General features: G+C 44.5%; 1 protein-coding gene across 6 annotated transcripts in view; it reads right to left on the minus strand.

Moving 5' to 3' along the window:
- Positions 1-319: 319 nt before the first annotated feature.
- The window catches only part of elmo1 (engulfment and cell motility 1 (ced-12 homolog, C. elegans)), a 178,936-nt gene continuing 157,526 nt past the window's right edge, over positions 320-21,729 (minus strand). For 5 of the 6 annotated variants that reach the window (XM_014178476.3, XM_045709172.2, XM_045709171.2 and 2 more), the window contains 5 exons: positions 16,792-16,904; positions 8,489-8,596; positions 5,939-6,021; positions 2,129-2,206; positions 1,237-1,927 (listed from right to left, as the gene is read on the minus strand). In XM_014178476.3, the coding sequence (XP_014033951.1) occupies positions 1,727-1,927; positions 2,129-2,206; positions 5,939-6,021; positions 8,489-8,596; positions 16,792-16,904 (583 nt within the window). In that variant the 3' untranslated portion in view covers positions 1,237-1,726. 6 annotated transcript variants of the gene reach the window in all.

Genomic DNA, 21,729 nt, shown 5'->3' on the forward strand with positions numbered 1-21,729 from the left:
GTCTCACTCTCCCGCTATTACTCTCCCTCTGTATTTTCCTCTCCATCTCTTCCTCTCTCTGTATCTCTCTCTCCTGTGGAAGAACTCTGATCCAAGAGACTGCCACGTGCAGTACACATAGAACTGCTTGCATGTCATTGTATGTTTTTTTTAAATCGACTGTATAGAAAGCCACATCAACAATAAGTGATGGGTATTTTTAGTGACAGGAGATTTGGTGGCATGGACACATACAGAATAACAAAAGCTCATACCAGGTAGAAAGACATAACTAATAATATCATATTTACAGTAATAATAGAATATGCAACAAGAGATGTCAGTTTCCTTAAATCTTTAATGTAAACAGCAGGTTGAGGGGCTTTCAGACCTAGATACGAACATCTGAAGGTATTAAATAATAAATCATATTAGAAATGTCCACTCATGATTCGCTTTTAAATAAAATGTACATGAACCTCCAAATTCTGACGGCCACATAGATCTTGAAAACAAAACAAGTTCCCTTTATTAAAAACACAAACAGCCCCAATACTGTCTACTTGGCAGCAGCACAAATATCACTACATTACACCATCAGCATAACAAAGACCTTTATTTTTTTATTTTTTCTGCTCAATATTGCTTCGGAATGTTACAGCAGTCGCAATCGAGCCTGATCGAACGGTATCAAGATGGAGGAAAGAGACAGGTGTACATCTCAATAAGCATGTAGCTATTAAAGTTGTGTGTTTGTTTGGGCTAAGCCAGTGTGTGAGTACACAGTATGCTCAAAGCAGCCGTGATATGGGGATAGAAGGCTTCAGGAACTTCAGAGGCAGTTTCCTGTTTTGTATTACAGTGCCAGGTTTTAGAACAACACACTTATTGTAACAGTCTAGAGACAGTATGTGAAGTATGGAGTAAGATACCTGGGAGAAAAACTCTAAATATACACTTCATCATCTTAAATACACTTGATCCTTTCTTCCTCTCAGAAACATTACCTGCCACGTAAATGTAAAACAGATACTGTGTCTCAAATAACACCCGATTCCCTACATAGTACACTACTTTATTCCCTGTATAGTGCAGTACTTTTAATCCTGGTCAAAAGTAGTGCACTATATAGAGAATAGGGTGCCATTTTGGACACACCCAGACTGTTGGAGAGATAAAAACTTAACGTCCCTCAAGACCTCTTTACAGTCTCTTTATGAAATGAGCCATCTCCTCATATCCAACGGCCTGTCGAAAGTCAACAAAACAACCAAGCGTTTATCAAAGAGCTTTTCTACAACAAACTCCAAGCAAATGACATATGCTTCAGTGAAGGAGTGAAGAGTGTGCAGGTTTTAAGGTGAGAAGAACACTGTGACGACATCTTGGAGAGTGACAACCAAACAACAACGTTTAGAGACCATTGAGCCCATTAGAAGAACATGTCTGGTTTAGGACCCAAAGCACCCATATGGATGCTTCCTGGTTTGGTCTCCATGGTGATGGGATGGTTCAGTCAGTGGGCCGCAAAAAGTAATTAAGTGCTGCAAACCTATTAAAACACACCCTTTAATTAAAAAAGGAAGTTTAGCAAGAAGGAAGGAAAATTGTTCAACAGAATCCTTTTTCTGTCACTCATCATTTCATCGTAATTGTTTTATTTTTCATTTTTTCCAGTTGCCGTTTTAGAAAAAAGAGAATTGGTTGGTCCAGTCCAGTAGCTAAGTTATTTTGAATGGTTGGTTAGTTAGTTGCAGTCATAAACAAAGTCATAGTTGCTAGGTTCTTTGGGAATGGGGGGAGGGGCCTCTGGGATCTGGATGTTCTCCAGGTCGAGGAGGCGGAGCTTCATCTCCATGGAGAGCAGGGTGTCCATGTCTGACTTGGTGAAGTCACTGGTCATCTCCTTCCCCAGGAGGGCGTTCAGACCGTCCGTCCACACACAGTACTGAGGAGAGACAGGAGAGGATAAGTACATACAGACAGACAGACAGACGACGCGCCCGCCCCTGCACACACCCATAGCAGTGTATTAACATAAAGTGTCCCATGTCATGCTGGAGAATGGACGACCTCCACTGACTTCCTCTCAGTCCATCTGTGAAAGCTGTCATTGGCTGGGTGACCGTGCCAGCTGCCTAGTGCTTACCTCATGCTTGTCCGGAGCGATGAAGTTTAAATACTCGTCTGACTCATAGAGGACGGAGAAGGCCAGCTCCTGAACCTCCTGTAGCGAGAGAGAGGTAGAGAGAGAGGGAGAGAGAGGAAGGGGAGAGGAAGAGAAGGAGGGAGAGAGAGGAGAGAGAGAGAGAGAGAGAGAGAGAGAGAGAGAGAGAGAAAGGACGGAGATCAATCGTAGCACTGTCACTAACATGCTAATGAGCCTCTCCTCTCCTCCCGCTTTGACTCTCTAGCACCTTCCCTCCCCAGCCACTCCAACACCAGATGGCTTGGCTGTCGTGTGAGCCGGCGCCACCTGCTGGGTGCCAGGGGACGGAGCATATCGAGCAGGGGGACGGTTAGGGGACAGAAAGGCATTTTGAGACATACGGTTGTCCAACACTATATATTGAAATGCAGCCTAGGTCTGTGACTGCCCTGCCCGGGCCCAGAGAGTGGACTCCACTCGTGTTCCCATTCACATAGCCTAAACTTGGCCTAGGACACAGCCTGCCAGTCAGGCAGCCAGCCAGTCAGTCAGTCAGTCAGCCAGTCAGTCAGCCCACAGACCTGTAGGCCCATTCTTCCAGACACCATATTCGCCAACAAAGTCATAAAGGTCCAGGTGAGAGAGGATCGGTGCTCCTTTGTATTCAAGAATATATTTACAGGACCTAGCTAATCCTTCAGTGTTAGCAGAATGTATGGGTTTCTAATCAGTACTGAGATCCTACAGACACTGGGCCTGGGCTTACATACCTGCTCAAAGGAAGGGCTAACAATTATTTCATCTTGGTTAAGATGTCTATACATAGAAGATATAGAGGGATTTGGGTTTAACTAGGCTGACATGTCAACAGCCACCTTAACAGTGGGTTAATACACCTTGATATTGTGCTGGCTATTATTTTATCATATAAGACACAGATACACTGACAGATACTATTTTTAAGCAATAAGGCCCGAGGGGATGTGGTATATGGCCAATAAACCACGACTAAGGGCTGTTCTTAGGCACAATGCAACGCAGACCCTGGAGGTGCCTTATTGCTATTATAAACAAATAAATGTTTTGTCATACCCGTGGTATAAGGCCTGATACGCTACGGCTGTTAGCCAATCAGCGTTCAGGGCTTGAGCCACCCAGTTTATAATGTCATAAGACACAGCCAAACTAACAGATACTGTACTGTCATAGACACACTAACAGATACTGTACTGTCATAGACACACTGACAGATACTGTAGTGTCATTGACACACTAACAGATACTGTACTGTCATAGACACACTGACAGATACTGTACTGTCATAGACACACTGACAGATACTGTACTGTCATAGACACACTGACAGATACTGTACTGTCATAGACACACTGACAGATATTGTACTGTCATAGACACACTGTCAGATACTGTAGTGTCATAGACACACTGACAGATACTGTAGTGTCATAGACACACTGACAGATACTGTACTGTCATAGACACACTGACAGATATTGTACTGTCATAGACACACTGACAGATACTGTACTGTCATAGACACACTGACAGATATTGTACTGTCATAGACACACTGACAGATACTGTAGTGTCATAGACACACTGACAGATACTGTAGTGTCATAGACACACTGACAGATACTGTACTGTCATAGACACACTGACAGATATTGTACTGTCATAGACACACTGACAGATACTGTACTGTCATATACACACTGACAGATACTGTACTGTCATAGACACACTGACAGATACTGTACTGTCATAGACACACTGACAGATACTGTACTGTCATAGACACACTGACAGATATTGTACTGTCATAGACACACTGACAGATACTGTAGTGTCATAGACACACTGACAGATACTGTACTGTCATAGACACACTGACAGATACTGTAGTGTCATAGACACACTGACGGATACTGTACTGTCATAGACACACTGACAGATACTATTATAAACTCAGTTAAAAAAGAAACGTCCCCTTTTCAGGACCCTGTCTTTCAAAGATTATTCGTAAAAATCCAAATAACTTTACAGATCTTCATTGTAAAGGGTTTAAACACTGTTTCCCATGCTTGTTCAATGAACCATAAACAATTAATGAACATGCACCTGTGGAACAGTCGTTAAGACACTAACAGCTTACAGATGGTAGGCAATTAAGGTCACAGTTATGAAAACTTAGGACACCAAAGAGGCCTTTCTACTGACACCAAAAGAAAGATGCCCAAGGTCATCTGCGTGAACATGCCTTAGGCATGCTGCAAGGAGGCATGAGGCGGCATGTAGCCTAGTGGTTAGAGCGTTGGGCCAGTAACCGAAAGGTTGCTAGATTGAATCCCCGAGCTGACAAGGTAAAATCTGTCGTTCTGCCCCTGAACAAGGCAGTTAACCTACTGTTCCCTGGTAGGCCATCATTGTAAAAAATAATTTGTTCTCAACTGACTTGCCTAGTTAAATAAAGGTTAAATATAAATAAAAAGTCAATGAGGACTGCAGATGTGGCCAGGGCAATAAATTGCAATGTCTGTACTGTGAGATGTCTAAGACAGTGCTACAGGACAGACACCTGATCATCCTCGCAGTGGCAGACCACGTGTAAAAACACCCGCACAGGATCGGTACATCCGAACATCACACCTGCGGGACAGGTACAGCATGGCAACAACAACTGCCCGAGTTACACCAGGAATGCACAATCCCTCCATCAGTGCTCAGACTGTCCGCAATAGGCTGAGAGAGGCTGGACTGAGGGCTTGTAGGCCTGTTGTAAGGCAGGTCCTCACCAGACATCACCGGCAACAACGTCACCTACGGGCACAAACCCACCGTCGCTGGACCAGACAGGACTGGCAAAAAGTGCTCTTCACTGACGAGTTGTTGTTTTGTCTCACCAGGGGTGATGGTCGGATTCACGTTTATCGTCGAAGGAATGAGCGTTACACCGAGGCCTGTACTCTGGAGCAGGATCGATTTGGAGGTGGAGGGTCCATCATGGTCTGGGACGGTGTGTCACAGCATCATCGGACTGAGCTTGTTGTCATTGCAGGCAATCTCAAAGCTGTGCGTTACAGGGAAGACATCCTCCTCCCTCATGTGGTACCCTTCCTGCAGGCTCATCCTGACATGACCCTCCAGCATGACAATGCCACCAGCCATACTGCTCGTTCTGTGCATGATTTCCCGCAAGACAGGAATGTCAGTGTTTTGCCATGGCAAGCGAAGAGCCCGGATCTCAATCCCATTGAGCACGTCTGAGACCTGTTGGATCGGAGGGTGAGGGCTAGGGCCATTCCCCCCAGAAATGTCAGGAACTTGCAGGTGCCTTGGTGGAAGAGTGGGGTAACATCTCACAGCAAGAACTGGCAAATCTGGTGCAGTCCATGAGGAGGAGATGCACTGCAGTACTTAATGCAGCTGGTGGCCACACCAGATACTGACTGTTACTTTTTTTTTACCCCCCCCTTTGTTCAGGGACACATTATTCAATTTCTGTTAGTTACATGGCTGTGGAACTTGTTCAGTTTATGTCTCAGTTGTTGAATCTTATTATGTTCATACAAATATTTACACATGTTAAGTTTGCTGAAAATAAACACAGTTGACAGTGAGAGGACATTTCTTTTTTTGCTGAGTATATAAGACACAGGCACACTGACAGCTACTGTTATATAAGACACAGATACACGGACAGATACTGTTATATAAGACAGATATACTGACAGATAATATACTGTTATATAAGACACAGATACGCTGACATACTGTAGATACACTCACCTTGTTCTGCTTCAGAGATCCCTTCTCCTTCATGTGAGGACAGTCCTTACCAGTGACCACCGCTTTGATATCGGCCACGGGTACTGTGGGAGGAGGAGGAAGAGGAGAGGAACGTCAACATCAAGGAAAACATCATTTTATCATCCTCATCATCAGTTAGTTTACATTACATTTTAGTCATTAAGCAGATGCTCTTATCCAGAGCGACTTACAGTTAGTGCATTCATCTTAAGGTAGCTAGGTTAGAAAACCACATATCACAGTTCTGTTGACATGCTGCATCAACTACTAACAATGTCAACAACAACCATCTTTAGGCACCCTGCCAGTAAACAATTATTTAGCAAGTGTCAGTTGTCAGTTGTCTTTTTTTAACTTCTCTAGGGTAGGGGGCAGTATTTTGACGTCCGGATGAAAGGCGTCCAAATTAAACTGCCTGCTACTCAGGCTCAGAAGGTAGTATATGCATATTATTAATAGATTTGGATAGAAAACACTCTGAAGTTTCTAAAACTGTTTGAATGATGTCTGTGAGTATAACAGAACGCATATGGCAGGAAAAACCCTGAGAAAAATCCAACCAGGAAGTTGAAAATCTGAGGCTTGTAGTTTTTTCAATTGATTACCTACTCAAACTACAGTGACTTAGGGTTCATTTTGCACTTCCTAAGGCTTCCACTAGATGTCAACAGTCTTTAGAACGTTGTTTCATGCTTCTACTGTGAATATGGAGCAAACGAGAGGGCCTGGAGTCAGATGAGTGAGGAAATGACATGAGCTCAGAGGCGCGCGCTCACGTGAGTGTGAGCTGTGTTCCTTTTCTTTTCTGAAGACATTGGAATTGTCCGGTTGGAATATTACTGAAGATTTATGTTAAAAACATCCTAAAAATTGATGCTATACATCGTTTGACATATTAATACGAACGTAAATATAACTTTTTTTTACTTTTCGTCATGACATTTCCGCATGCTTCCTGCATTTGGAGTAGTGGACTGAACGCGCGAACAAAAAGGAGGTATTTGGACATAAATGATGGACTTTATCGACCAAAACAAACATTTATTGTGGACCTGGGATTCCTGGGAGTGCATTCTGATGAATATCATCAAAGGTAAGTGAATATTTATAATATTATTTCTGAGTTTTATTGACTCCACAAAATGGCGGGTTTGGTTTCGTGTCTGAACGCTGTACTCAGATTATTGCGAAGTGTGCTTTCGCTGTAAAGTTTTTTTGAAATCTGACACAGCGGTTGCATTAAGGAAAAGTGTATCTATAATTCTTTGAATTACAGTTTAATATTTTATCAACGTTTATGATGAGTATTTCTGTAAATTGATGTGCTCATTCACCGGAAGTTTTGGGAGGCAAAACATTTCTGAACATTACAACGCCAAAGTAAAATGGGGTTTCTGGATATAAATATGAACTTTATCGAGCAAAACATACATGTATTGTTACATTTACATTACATTTAAGTCATTTAGCAGACGCTCTTATCCAGAGCGACTTACAAATTGGTGCATTCACCTTATGATATCCAGTGGAACAACCACTTTACAATAGTGCATCTAAATCTTTTAGGGGGGGGGGGGGGGGTTAGAAGGATTACTTTATCCTATCCTAGGTATTCCTTAAAGAGGTGGGGTTTCAGGTGTCTCCGGAAGGTGGTGATTGACTCCGCTGTCCTGGCGTCGTGAGGGAGCTTGTTCCACCATTGGGGTGCCAGAGCAGCGAACAGTTTTGACTGGGCTGAGCGGGAACTGTGCTTCCTCAGAGGTAGGGGGGCCAGCAGGCCAGAGGTGGATGAACGCAGTGCCCTTGTTTGGGTGTAGGGCCTGATCAGAGCCTGAAGGTATGGAGGTGCCGTTCCCTTCACAGCTCCGTAGGCAATCACCATGGTCTTGTAGCGGATGCGAGCTTCAACTGGAAGCCAGTGGAGAGAGCGGAGGAGCGGGGTGACATGAGAGAACTTGGGAAGGTTGAACACCAGACGGGCTGCGGCGTTCTGGATGAGTTGTAGGGGTTTAATGGCACAGGCAGGGAGCCCAGCCAACAGCGAGTTGCAGTAATCCAGACGGGAGATGACAAGTGCCTGGATTAGGACCTGCGCCGCTTCCTGTGTAACATGAAGTCCTATGAGTGCCATCTGATGAAGATCATCAAAGGTTAGTGATTCATTTTAGCTGTATTTCTGTTTTTGTGACGCCTCTCCTTGCTTGGAAAATGGCTGTGTGGTTTTTCTTGTCAAGGTGATGTCCTAACATAATCTAATGCTATGCTTTCGCCGTAAAGCCTTTTTGAAATCAGACAATGTGGTTGGATTATCGAGAAGATTATCTTTAAAATGGTGTAAAATACTTGTATGTGTGAAAAATATGAATTCTGAGATTTTTGTTGTTTTGAATTTGGCGCCCTGCTATTTCACTGGCTGTTGAATAGTGTGTCCCGCAGGTGGGACGGTCACGTCCCACATACCCAAGAGAGGTTAAAGGAAAACTGACAGTTTGTTTGACCCAGAGCAGTACTGGTGTTGCTACTACTCACATTTTTCCTGTAGAGAGTCATGGGGCACCTCTCCCTGAGGGCTCTCCTCCAGATCTCCGTAGTGCAGGACTTTATGGTTCGGAGACAGTCGACAGTACCAGAACTTATCTATGGAGAGAGAGAGAAAACCAGGGTTTAATGCCTAGATCAATGGATAAAATCAAAAGCAAATCAGTGTATGATGAGGGAGGAAAGGACCAGCATAGAAGACCTACAAACCTGTGAAACAGACAGTAATACATCTAGATTCTGTACTGTATAGACCAGAACCACCCAAATCATATTGATGCTGTTTTCTAAAGGATGCAACACCAAACACCAAAACCCTAACACTATCCCATATGGACAGTTAGAAACAGACAGTGAAAGTGGCACCTGAATCAGGTCAGGTGAGTGATGCTATCATGTGCCTGAGGTGGCTAGCGTTACTGAAGCCCCGGCACTGGGGTGCGATCACCTGCTGGGCAGCTGGGTCCAGCTGGCACGCCTGAGCACTGTGGGCAGGCCTCCCGTAGAGCAAGACCTTTCACTTTATTCTCTACCCAACGTGCCAGCTCTTGCCCCGCCTTGGCACGTCCCTGGCAGAGCAGAGCTAGGCAGGGGAGGGTTGGCTGGCGCACGCATGGGCGGCACAGTCAAAATCCTAATTGCTGAGAATAGACATTTGGCAGCAGGTGACAGGCGACAGGGAGGCTGGCTTGTGCTGGTCTGTATGGAGTGGCTGTGTCGTGTCTAGTGTAGTGGAGCTGTGAGGAGAGAGACTGACTGCTTAGAGAGGGAGGGAGGGAGAGAGGGAGAGAGGGAGTGGAGAAGGAGAGGAGAGGGAGAGAGGGAGGGAGTGGAGAAGGAGAGGAGAGGGAGAGGGAGGGAGTAAGGAGTAGAGAGAGAGTGAGAGAGTGAGAGAGAGCGAGAGAGAGAAGGAATAAAGGAAGGGAGGAAGATATCTAGCCTCCAGACAGAACGCTGCTCAGATAGTCTCATTTTATGGGCTGTTGTTTTGTTTCTGTTTCCTCAGCTGTTGGAGAGACAACACAGCCATCTGATGCTCATCTCCAATTCACTCCCATTCATCATTCATTTCTCAGCTAACTGACCAAGAAAATAAAGTTTAAAGGCTTTTAGATGCATTTTTGGTACACATAACATGTAATTTAACATTCATACAACATAATGGTACGTGTATCCATATTGCTTGTGCTGACTTATATGTGGACATAGAAGTATTTGGTGTCTGTTCTGCACTTAAAAAGACAGAGGGACTTGACTCTGATGCTGTCTGTCAGGTAGATCCTCACCTTTAAGGAGAGTTTCCCTAATACTGTCCTGCTGTCTGTCAGGTAGATCCTCAGCTTTAATGAGAGTTTCCCTAATACTGTCCTGCTGTCTGTCAGGTAGGTACTCAGCTTTAAGGAGAGTTTCCCTAATACTGTCCTGCTGTCTGTCAGGTAGATCCTCAGCTTTAAGGAGAGTTTCCCTAATACTGTCCTGCTGTCTGTCAGGTAGGTACTCAGCTTTAAGGAGAGTTTCCCTAATACTGTCCTGCTGTCTGTCAGGTAGGTACTCAGCTTTAATGAGAGTTTCCCTAATACTGTCCTGCTGTCTGTCAGGTAGATCCTCAGCTTTAAGGAGAGTTTCCCTAATACTGTCCTGCTGTCTGTCAGGTAGATCCTCAGCTTTAAGGAGAGTTTCCCTAATACTGTCCTGCTGTCTGTCAGGTAGATCCTCAGCTTTAAGGAGAGTTTCCCTAATACTGTCCTGCTGTCTGTCAGGTAGATCCTCAGCTTTAAGGAGAGTTTCCCTAATGCTGTCTGTCAGGTAGATCCTCAGCTTTAAGGAGAGTTTCCCTAATACTGTCCTGCTGTCTGTCAGGTAGGTACTCAGCTTTAATGAGAGTTTCCCTAATACTGTCCTGCTGTCTGTCAGGTAGGTACTCAGCTTTAATGAGAGTTTCCCTAATACTGTCCTGCTGTCTGTCAGGTAGGTACTCAGCTTTAAGGAGAGTTTCCCTAATACTGTCCTGCTGTCTGTCAGGTAGGTACTCAGCTTTAAGGAGAGTTTCCCTAATACTGTCCTGCTGTCTGTCAGGTAGATCCTCAGCTTTAAGGAGAGTTTCCCTAATACTGTCCTGCTGTCTGTCAGGTAGGTACTCAGCTTTAAGGAGAGTTTCCCTAATACTGTCCTGCTGTCTGTCAGGTAGATCCTCACCTTTAAGGAGAGTTTCCCTAATACTGTCCTGCTGTCTGTCAGGTAGGTACTCAGCTTTAATGAGAGTTTCCCTAATACTGTCCTGCTGTCTGTCAGGTAGATCCTCAGCTTTAAGGAGAGTTTCCCTAATACTGTCCTGCTGTCTGTCAGGTAGGTACTCAGCTTTAAGGAGAGTTTCGCTAATACTGTCCTGCTGTCTGTCAGGTAGGTACTCAGCTTTAAGGAGAGTTTCCCTAATACTGTCCTGCTGTCTGTCAGGTAGGTACTCAGCTTTAAGGAGAGTTTCCCTAATACTGTCCTGCTGTCTGTCAGGTAGGTACTCAGCTTTAAGGAGAGTTTCCCTAATACTGTCCTGCTGTCTGTCAGGTAGGTACTCAGCTTTAATGAGAGTTTCCCTAATACTGTCCTGCTGTCTGTCAGGTAGATCCTCAGCTTTAAGGAGAGTTTCCCTAATACTGTCCTGCTGTCTGTCAGGTAGGTACTCAGCTTTAAGGAGAGTTTCCCTAATACTGTCCTGCTGTCTGTCAGGTAGATCCTCAGCTTTAAGGAGAGTTTCCCTAATACTGTCCTGCTGTCTGTCAGGTAGGTACTCAGCTTTAAGGAGAGTTTCCCTAATACTGTCCTGCTGTCTGTCAGGTAGGTACTCAGCTTTAATGAGAGTTTCCCTAATACTGTCCTGCTGTCTGTCAGGTAGGTACTCAGCTTTAAGGAGAGTTTCCCTAATACTGTCCTGCTGTCTGTCAGGTAGGTACTCAGCTTTAAGGAGAGTTTCCCTAATACTGTCCTGCTGTCTGTCAGGTAGATCCTCAGCTTTAAGGAGAGTTTCCCTAATACTGTCCTGCTGTCTGTCAGGTAGGTACTCAGCTTTAAGGAGAGTTTCCCTAATACTGTCCTGCTGTCTGTCAGGTAGATCCTCACCTTTAAGGAGAGTTTCCCTAATACTGTCCTGCTGTCTGTCAGGTAGGTACTCAGCTTTAATGAGAGTTTCCCTAATACTGTCCTGCTGTCTGTCAGGTAGATCCTCAGCTTTAAGGAGAGTTTCCCTAATACTGTCCTGCTGTCTGTCAGGTAGGTACTCAGCTTTAAGGAGAGTTTCCCTAATACTGTCCTGCTGTCTGTCAGGTAGGTACTCAGCTTTAAGGAGAGTTTCCCTAATACTGTCCTGCTGTCTGTCAGGTAGGTACTCAGCTTTAAGGAGAGTTTCCCTAATACTGTCCTGCTGTCTGTCAGGTAGGTACTCAGCTTTAAGGAGAGTTTCCCTAATACTGTCCTGCTGTCTGTCAGGTAGGTACTCAGCTTTAATGAGAGTTTCCCTAATACTGTCCTGCTGTCTGTCAGGTAGATCCTCAGCTTTAAGGAGAGTTTCCCTAATACTGTCCTGCTGTCTGTCAGGTAGGTACTCAGCTTTAAGGAGAGTTTCCCTAATACTGTCCTGCTGTCTGTCAGGTAGGTACTCAGCTTTAAGGAGAGTTTCCCTAATACTGTCCTGCTGTCTGTCAGGTAGGTACTCAGCTTTAATGAGAGTTTCCCTAATACTGTCCTGCTGTCTGTCAGGTAGATCCTCAGCTTTAAGGAGAGTTTCCCTAATACTGTCCTGCTGTCTGTCAGGTAGATCCTCAGCTTTAAGGAGAGTTTCCCTAATACTGTCCTGCTGTCTGTCAGGTAGATCCTCAGCTTTAAGGAGAGTTTCCCTAATACTGTCCTGCTGTCTGTCAGGTAGATCCTCAGCTTTAAGGAGAGTTTCCCTAATGCTGTCTGTCAGGTAGATCCTCAGCTTTAAGGAGAGTTTCCCTAATACTGTCCTGCTGTCTGTCAGGTAGGTACTCAGCTTTAATGAGAGTTTCCCTAATACTGTCCTGCTGTCTGTCAGGTAGGTACTCAGCTTTAATGAGAGTTTCCCTAATACTGTCCTGCTGTCTGTCAGGTAGGTACTCAGCTTTAAGGAGAGTTTCCCTAATACTGTCCTGCTGTCTGTCAGGTAGGTACTCAGCTTTAAGGAGAGTTTCCCTAATACTGTCCTGCTGTCTGTCAGGTAGATCCTCAGCTTTAAGGAGAGTTTCCCTAATACTGTCCTGCTGTCTGTCAGGTAGGTACTCAGCTTTAAGGAGAGTTTCCCTAATACTGTCCTGCTGTCTGTCAGGTAGATCCTCACCTTTAAGGAGAGTTTCCCTAATACTGTCCTGCTGTCTGTCAGGTAGGTACTCAGCTTTAATGAGAGTTTCCCTAATACTGTCCTGCTGTCTGTCAGGTAGATCCTCAGCTTTAAGGAGAGTTTCCCTAATACTGTCCTGCTGTCTGTCAGGTAGGTACTCAGCTTTAAGGAGAGTTTCGCTAATACTGTCCTGCTGTCTGTCAGGTAGGTACTCAGCTTTAAGGAGAGTTTCCCTAATACTGTCCTGCTGTCTGTCAGGTAGGTACTCAGCTTTAAGGAGAGTTTCCCTAATACTGTCCTGCTGTCTGTCAGGTAGGTACTCAGCTTTAAGGAGAGTTTCCCTAATACTGTCCTGCTGTCTGTCAGGTAGGTACTCAGCTTTAATGAGAGTTTCCCTAATACTGTCCTGCTGTCTGTCAGGTAGATCCTCAGCTTTAAGGAGAGTTTCCCTAATACTGTCCTGCTGTCTGTCAGGTAGGTACTCAGCTTTAAGGAGAGTTTCCCTAATACTGTCCTGCTGTCTGTCAGGTAGATCCTCAGCTTTAAGGAGAGTTTCCCTAATACTGTCCTGCTGTCTGTCAGGTAGGTACTCAGCTTTAAGGAGAGTTTCCCTAATACTGTCCTGCTGTCTGTCAGGTAGGTACTCAGCTTTAATGAGAGTTTCCCTAATACTGTCCTGCTGTCTGTCAGGTAGGTACTCAGCTTTAAGGAGAGTTTCCCTAATACTGTCCTGCTGTCTGTCAGGTAGGTACTCAGCTTTAAGGAGAGTTTCCCTAATACTGTCCTGCTGTCTGTCAGGTAGATCCTCAGCTTTAAGGAGAGTTTCCCTAATACTGTCCTGCTGTCTGTCAGGTAGGTACTCAGCTTTAAGGAGAGTTTCCCTAATACTGTCCTGCTGTCTGTCAGGTAGATCCTCACCTTTAAGGAGAGTTTCCCTAATACTGTCCTGCTGTCTGTCAGGTAGGTACTCAGCTTTAATGAGAGTTTCCCTAATACTGTCCTGCTGTCTGTCAGGTAGATCCTCAGCTTTAAGGAGAGTTTCCCTAATACTGTCCTGCTGTCTGTCAGGTAGGTACTCAGCTTTAAGGAGAGTTTCCCTAATACTGTCCTGCTGTCTGTCAGGTAGGTACTCAGCTTTAAGGAGAGTTTCCCTAATACTGTCCTGCTGTCTGTCAGGTAGGTACTCAGCTTTAAGGAGAGTTTCCCTAATACTGTCCTGCTGTCTGTCAGGTAGGTACTCAGCTTTAAGGAGAGTTTCCCTAATACTGTCCTGCTGTCTGTCAGGTAGGTACTCAGCTTTAATGAGAGTTTCCCTAATACTGTCCTGCTGTCTGTCAGGTAGATCCTCAGCTTTAAGGAGAGTTTCCCTAATACTGTCCTGCTGTCTGTCAGGTAGGTACTCAGCTTTAAGGAGAGTTTCCCTAATACTGTCCTGCTGTCTGTCAGGTAGGTACTCAGCTTTAAGGAGAGTTTCCCTAATACTGTCCTGCTGTCTGTCAGGTAGGTACTCAGCTTTAAGGAGAGTTTCCCTAATACTTTCATTCTGTCTGTCAGGTAGATCCTCAGCTTTAAGGAGAGTTTCCCTAATACTGTCCTGCTGTCTGTCAGGTAGGTACTCAGCTTTAAGGAGAGTTTCCCTAATACTGTCCTGCTGTCTGTCAGGTAGGTACTCAGCTTTAAGGAGAGTTTCCCAAACAGGGTCCAGCCTCACATTCAGCGATGGAAGGGAGAAGCCAACTGCCATTTAAGAGCTGTTAGATGAATAGTTCATGTGGAAATAGGATTTGAGAGGAAGCACTTGGAGAGTCCCGGGTGGAAGTGTGTTTAGATGGAAGGATAGAGGCAGTTGAAGCAGAAATGATCATTGTTCAGTTGTGCTCACTCAGGTACTCTACAGTGTGGTGGCAGACAGCCAACAGCCTTTAGACCCTGGGATGACAGAGAGAATGCCTTTTAAATACTGTGCTGAGCTAGCTTCCAGCACTCCTCACACACACACACTACCTTTGTGTGTGTGTGTGTGTGTGTGTGTGTGTGTGTGTATGTGAGAGAGAGAGAGACACACAGAGAGACAGAAAGAGAGAGACTGAAGAGGACAGAGAGACTGAAGAGGACAGAGAGACTGAAGAGGACAGAGAGAGACAGTCTGGTCTCGGGTGGTGAGATTAAATCTTCTCTGGTTGTGAAAAGCATCACATTATAGCGGTGCTAAGCGATAAGGCCTTTCCCTGCGGTCTCCTCCTCTCTCTCCCCTCTTCCTGCCATGCCGAGACCCCAGCCAGTATGAAAAGGATATTAGGCTCAACACTCCCCAAACACAATCGGAAGTGTAAAAGTTGTATCCATCGTGCAGCTCCACAGTCCTCTACAGGGAAAGGATGAACAGGCTTCCATTCCACAGCCACAGTTAAATCAAGAACAGGGAGATATGGTCCCAAATGGCACCCTATTCCCTATGTAGTGCACTACTTTTGACCAGGTCCCATGGGACTCTAGTCAAAACTAGTGCACAATAGGGAATAGGGTGCAATTTAGGACACACACCATACCCTATGCTTCTACTGAAAGGAGGTTTATTTATTTTACTGTTAATAAAAGCTGTGTAAAATGTTATGGGACCTGGGACGTTAAATTGAAAAGGATGTATTCTGTAACTGTCTTTCACCTGAGGTGAGAGCAAGCAAAGAAAGGATCATTTCTGTCCCGAAAACTCAACCTTAATGCCTTGACGCGAACAAACGCCCACGCCAGAAAAATAGTCACTGGCAGATACAACAACCTTTAATACATCCCTTTAATTCCCTTTAATACATCCGCAGCGCTGTCTTATTTGGGTTCAACGGTTCTGAAGAGTCACGCTATCCGACTTCATGTCCATTCCAGAACACTGAGATGACCAGCGAAGAGCTTTAGAAGCCGGGCCGGGAATTGAATTAAGGTCGTTCCTCCATTACTGAAATTGATTCACGCACTTCAGAGCAATGAAGCTCAACGGTACTGTAGAGCTGGGGAGAGAAACTGTTCCAGACAACAAGGGTAAGTCGAGGGCCACACAGCTCAGATATCAGCCAGTCTTGGAAGCAATAGACTGTCTCAGTTAGTTCCAGACACCTGGGGTATACATGTATTGGCAAATTTTTGGAGGAGTATTGGTTTGGCATGGTGTGTGTGCGCATGTGGGTGTGTGACAAAGGCTGCCCAATTGTGATATTTTTTTCACTAATTGGTCTTTTGACCAATCCGATTAGCTCTGAAAAAGATCTGATGTGATTGATCAAAAGACCAGTTAGTAGTAGAAAAACTATCTGTGGAAACAGATAGGCTTTTGAACAGCCTCCAAGGTTACCACTGTGGCTCCAACAAAGCCAAAGGAGACTGCCCACTTAGAGAGGAATGCTGCAGAGGACAGAGAGAGAGCGAGACAGAGAGAGAGAGCGAGACAGAGAGAAAGAGGTGGTGGTGTGGTGGAGGAGGAGGAGAAGAGAGCAGATTGATAGAGTGGACTGAACAGAGAAGAGGGACAGTGTGGGAGGGAGGGATGGGTGAAAATAAAGGAGAGAGAGTGTGTTTTAATGGTGTGGTGGGGGTTGGTGAGCTGGCCTGAGAGAGACAGGTTCCCTGCCTCTGTGAGTTGGCCTGAGAGAGAGACAGAGAACCTGTGTAGGATAGTGACACTGGGTGAGATATGAGGTTGTTTTGTATATAGGGCAGCAAATAATGTACACAGGCCAAACTCTCTCTCTCTCTCTCTCTCTCTCTGTCTGTCTGTCTGTCTGTCTGTCTGTCTGTCTGTCTGTCTGTCTGTCTGTCTGTCTGTCTGTCTGTCTGTCTGTCTGTCTGTCTGTCTGTCTGTCTGTCTGTCTGTCTGTCTGTCTGTCTGTCTGTCTGTCTGTCTGTCTGTGTCTGTGTCTGTGTCTGTGTCTGTGTGTGTGTGTGTGTCCCCCACCTTGCCTCCGGCGGCTGCTGATCTTCCTGAAACAGGTTCCGTCACACAAACGGTTGAGCCTCTGTTGTTTGATCAGCTCCATGATCTCTGGCTGGATCTTCTCCCGCAGCTCCCTACGGACCAGACAGAGAAACAGTCAGTTACAGAGACCAGTCAGTCACACACAGAGAGACCAACAACCAGTCAGTCAGTCAGTCACACAGACAGACCAACAACCAGTCCGTCAGTCACACAGACAGACCAAGAACCAGTCAGTCAGTCACACAGACAGACCAAGAACCAGTCAGTCAGTCACACAGACAGACCAAGAACCAGTCAGTCATTCACACAGACAGACCAAGAACCAGTCAGTCAGTCACACAGACAGACCAAGAACCAGTCAGTCAGTCACACAGACAGACCAAGAACCAGTCAGTCAGTCACACAGACAGACCAAGAACCAGTCAGTCAGTCACAGACAGACCAAGAACCAGTCAGTCAGTCAGTCAGTCAGTCAGTCACACAGACAAGACCAAGAACCATTCAGTCACATAGAGACCAAGAAAGTCAGCCAGTCACACACATCGAACAGAAACCAGTCAATCAGTAACAAAGAACCATCCAGTCACACACAGACACTCTGAGAGACCGGTTGCATCAACATAACTGAACAGTTTTTTGTTAGTTGAGATTTTTTTTAAACTTGTATTAATAAAGGGTGGATCAGCATTGAGACCAGGGTCTAATTTACAAGGGAGACCTGGGAACATGAACACAACATTTAACACACATCATGTACGATAATAATATCAATACAATATATACAACGAGATGAATCAAAACAAACACAACTCTCACACATCACCTCCCTTAAACTCCATGTAAACTGTCCAATGGAGACCAGCGAGTCTAATTTCTAGGTGGCTGAAGGCTATTCCATGAGCTGGTGGCCTAACAACTAAAAGCATTTCCCCCAGGTCAGTGGAGACCAGCGGGACCGCCAGAACCAGCCAGTCCAGAGAGTGGCTCTGAAAATTGCTGGATCTCCAATTAATACGTGAGTTGTTTTAGTAGGGTAGACTCTGAAGTAGTCAGTGCTGGATCAGAGACTCCCAGCCAACAGAACTATACAATATGCAGTGAATGAAAATTGTCCCCCAATGATTGAATGCAGTGCTGAGTAAAAGGTTTTAAAATGATATCACCATAATCAACTACTGGGAGAAGTGTTGCTTGAACAATCTTCCTTATACTTTCCAAAGTCAGGCAGGATTTATTTCTATAGAAGAAACCAATCTCAAATCTCAGCTTTTTTTGTCAGTTACAAAGAGATGAACGTTCCATGTTTTAACAGATAGACCAATGTTACTTATATAAAGAGTGAAGAGAACAAGGCACAAAATAACCCCCCCTTTCGTAATATTGAGGAAACTAAATTTGATACCATCAGAAAGCACACAGTGTCTTGTCCGTTAGATAGTTATTGAACCAATTGCAAGATGCCTGATTTAGGCCTATTTCAGACAACCTTTGAACAAGTAAGAAAGGGCCAACCATCTCAAACATTGACCATTATCTCTCCTTCAACAGGTCAAGAAATAAGGCAGCACAATGACGTGTATAATTTAAACAACATTGCCCATCATCAAAGACAAGTGTAGCTGCTGAAACAGTGCTATGTCCCGGTCTAAAACCAGATTGGTGCTCATTAAGAATACAATGACAAGTTAAAAAAGTTTGGCAAAGCAAGATACAGTTGAAATCGGAGGTTTACATACACTTAGGTTGGAGTCATTAAAAGCCAGTTTTTTTCTCGAAGGGGTCACTAAGATTAAGACACGTTTTTCAACCACTCCACAAATTTCTTGTTAACAAACTATAGTTTTGGCAAGTCGGTTAGGACATCTATTTTGTGCATGACACAAGTCATTTTTCCAACAACTGTTTTCAGACAGATTATTTAACTTATAATTCACTGTATCACAATTCCAGTGGGTCAGAATTTTACATACACTAAGTTGACTGTGCCTTTAAACAGCTTGGAAAATTCTAGAAAAAATGATGACATGGCTTTAGAAGCTTCTGATAGGCTAATTGACATAATTTGAGTCAATTGGAGGTGTACCTGTGGATGTATTTCAAGGCCTACCTTCAAACTCTGTGCCTCTGCTTGACATCATGGGAAAATCAAAATAAATCAGCCAAGACCTCAGCCAAGAAGTATAAACACCATGGGACCATGCAGCCGTCATACCGCTCAGAAAGGAGATACGTTCTGTCTCCTAGAGATGAACGTACTTTGGTGTGAAAAGTGCAAATCAATTCCAGAACAGCAGCAAAGGACCTTGTGAAGATGCTGGAGGAAAATTATGTGGATATATTGGAGCAACATCTCAAGACATCAGTCAGGAAATTAAAGCTTGGTCGCAAATGGGTCTTCCAAATGGACAATGACCCCGAGCATACTTCCAAAGTTGTGGCGAAATGGCTTAAGGACAACAACGTCAGAGTGGCCATCACAAAGCCCTGACCTCAATCCCATAGAAAATGTGTATGCAGAACTGAAAAAGTGTGTGCGAGCAAGGAGGCCTACAAACCTGACTCAGTTACACCAGCTCTGTCAGGAGGAATTGGCCAAAATTCACCCAACTTATTGTGGGAAGCTTGTGGAAGGCTACCCGAAACATTTGACCCAAGTTAGACAATTTAAAGGCAATGTTACCAAATACTAATTCAGTGTATGTAAACTTCTGACCCACTGGGAATGTGATGAAAGAAATAAAGGCTGAAATAAATCACTCTACTATTATTCTGACATTTCACATTCTTAAAATAATGTGGTGATCCTAACTGACCTAAGACAGGGAATTTTTACTAGGATTAAATGTCCGGAATTGTGAATAACTGAGTTTAAATTTATTTGGCTAAGGTGTATGTAAACTTCTGACTTCAACTGTAGCTTTGGCAAGGCAAGATAGTTTGGAAATTGGACGGTAGTTATCCAAGTCAGAAGGATCTTCACCTTTGTGTAGCTCTTAGGGATAACCCCAGGAACTCTGCAGTAAGGAGACCAGAAAGATGCAGCAGAAAGGGATCAAGTGCGTCAGCCCCAGTGGATTTTTTTTTTTTTTACATCGATCTTCAATAAGGCACTTACTTGATCATCATCATCAATGTATTTGATCGATTTGGAAAAAGTCCTCGATATAGCTACATCATTGTCATCTCAGTTTAATTTTCAACAAAAATGATTTGGTTGGTTTATTTTATCTTCAAATGGACTTAACGCTTGTTGGCAACTCAAATATCAATCAAAGTGAGCGTTATTACCATACAGTAGGATTGACTCCAATGACTCTGGACCTTCTAAATGTAGTGGACACCTTCTAAATGTAATGGACACCTTCTAAATGTAGTGGACACCTTCTAAATGTAGTGGAAACCTTCTAAATGTAGTGGAAACCTTCTAAATGTAGTGGAAACCTTCTAAATGTAGTGGACACCTTCTAAATGTAGTGGAAACCTTCTAAATGTAGTGGACACCTTCTAAATGTAGTGGACACCTTCTAAATGTAGTGGACACCTTCTAAATGTAGTGGAAACCTTCTAAATGTAGTGGAAACCTTCTAAATGTAGTGGAAACCTTCTAAATGTAGTGGACACCTTCTAAATGTAGTGGAAACCTTCTAAATGTAGTGGACACCTTCTAAATGTTGTGGACACCTTCTAAATGTAGTGGACACCTAAATGTAGTGGAAACCTAAATGTAGTGGACACCTAAATGTAGTGGACACCTAAATGTAGTGGACACCTAAATGTAGTGGACACCTAAATGTAGTGGACACCTTCTAAATTTAATGGACACCTAAATTTGGCACTGTTAGACTGACTGGCCACAGACTGTGTGTGTGTGTGTGTGTGTGTGTGTGTGTGTGTGTGTGTGTGTGTGTGTGTGTGTGTGTGTGTGTGTGTGGTGTGTGTGTGTGTGTGTGTGTGTGTGTGTGTGTGTGGGAGAGAGAGAGAGAGAGAGAGAGAGAGAGAGAGAGCCCCCCTCTCCACCCCATCCAGACTCACTGCTGCACAGTGCCCTGCTGTGATCCCTGTCATGTGGACTAACATGTAGGTTTCTCTGCGTGTTCTGTCTCTGGAATGAAAGATATGAACACAGCCCCTAACAGCTAGCCAACATTAATTATACATACAACCTATTGACTGGGGAAACATGCAGTGCCCACACAGTCCTACAGCTCACCAGCCAATCAGGACGCTGCTGTGGAGCTGACAGCCAATAAGAGGGCTGCTGTGGATCGATCTGACAACCAATGAGAGGGCTGCTGTGGAGCGAACAGACAATTAGAGGGCTGTCCAATCAGATTTTCTCATTACATCAGTTTCTCTGTGCCTTTCCCGAGCTCTTATTTTCACTGCAGCTCTGTGCTTTCAGATCATCAGTGGACCAGGGGTAACGTTTTCCCTAGGTACATATCTAGGATAATCTCCCCTCCACCAATTCAAACCTTAACCATTAGTGGGGAAAATGCTAAACTGGCTCAAGATCAGCGTCTAGGGTCAACTTCACCCTACTCCGATAACGAACTGTCGGGGAGAGGGGAATGCTAAGGAATGGATTCAGGACAAGTACATGTATTGTACTGGTATAGCATTTGGTTGGGAATGATCTATATGGCTGGACTCCCATAGTGAGATAGTCATTATCTGTGGCAGGGTCTGTGTCTCAGATGTTTTGGCACGGCCATTTTATAAATCAGATTCATCACAGCTCAAAGTCATTCTCTCCTTGCCTCTGAAAATCACCTGCAATTGAGTTAACTAAAATGAGCTCCTTCAAAGATAATACTCTGGAATGTAGTTGGACAGAGAGTATGAAGTGGCAGGGCCCACTGAGATGGGAGTGGAATGCAAACACACATGGAAATGCAGTTTATATAGAAGTGTGGA

This window comes from Salmo salar, chromosome 27 (assembly GCF_965601325.2).
Source record: "Salmo salar chromosome 27, fSalSal1, whole genome shotgun sequence".
NCBI classification, from domain to species: Eukaryota; Metazoa; Chordata; class Actinopteri; order Salmoniformes; family Salmonidae; genus Salmo; species Salmo salar.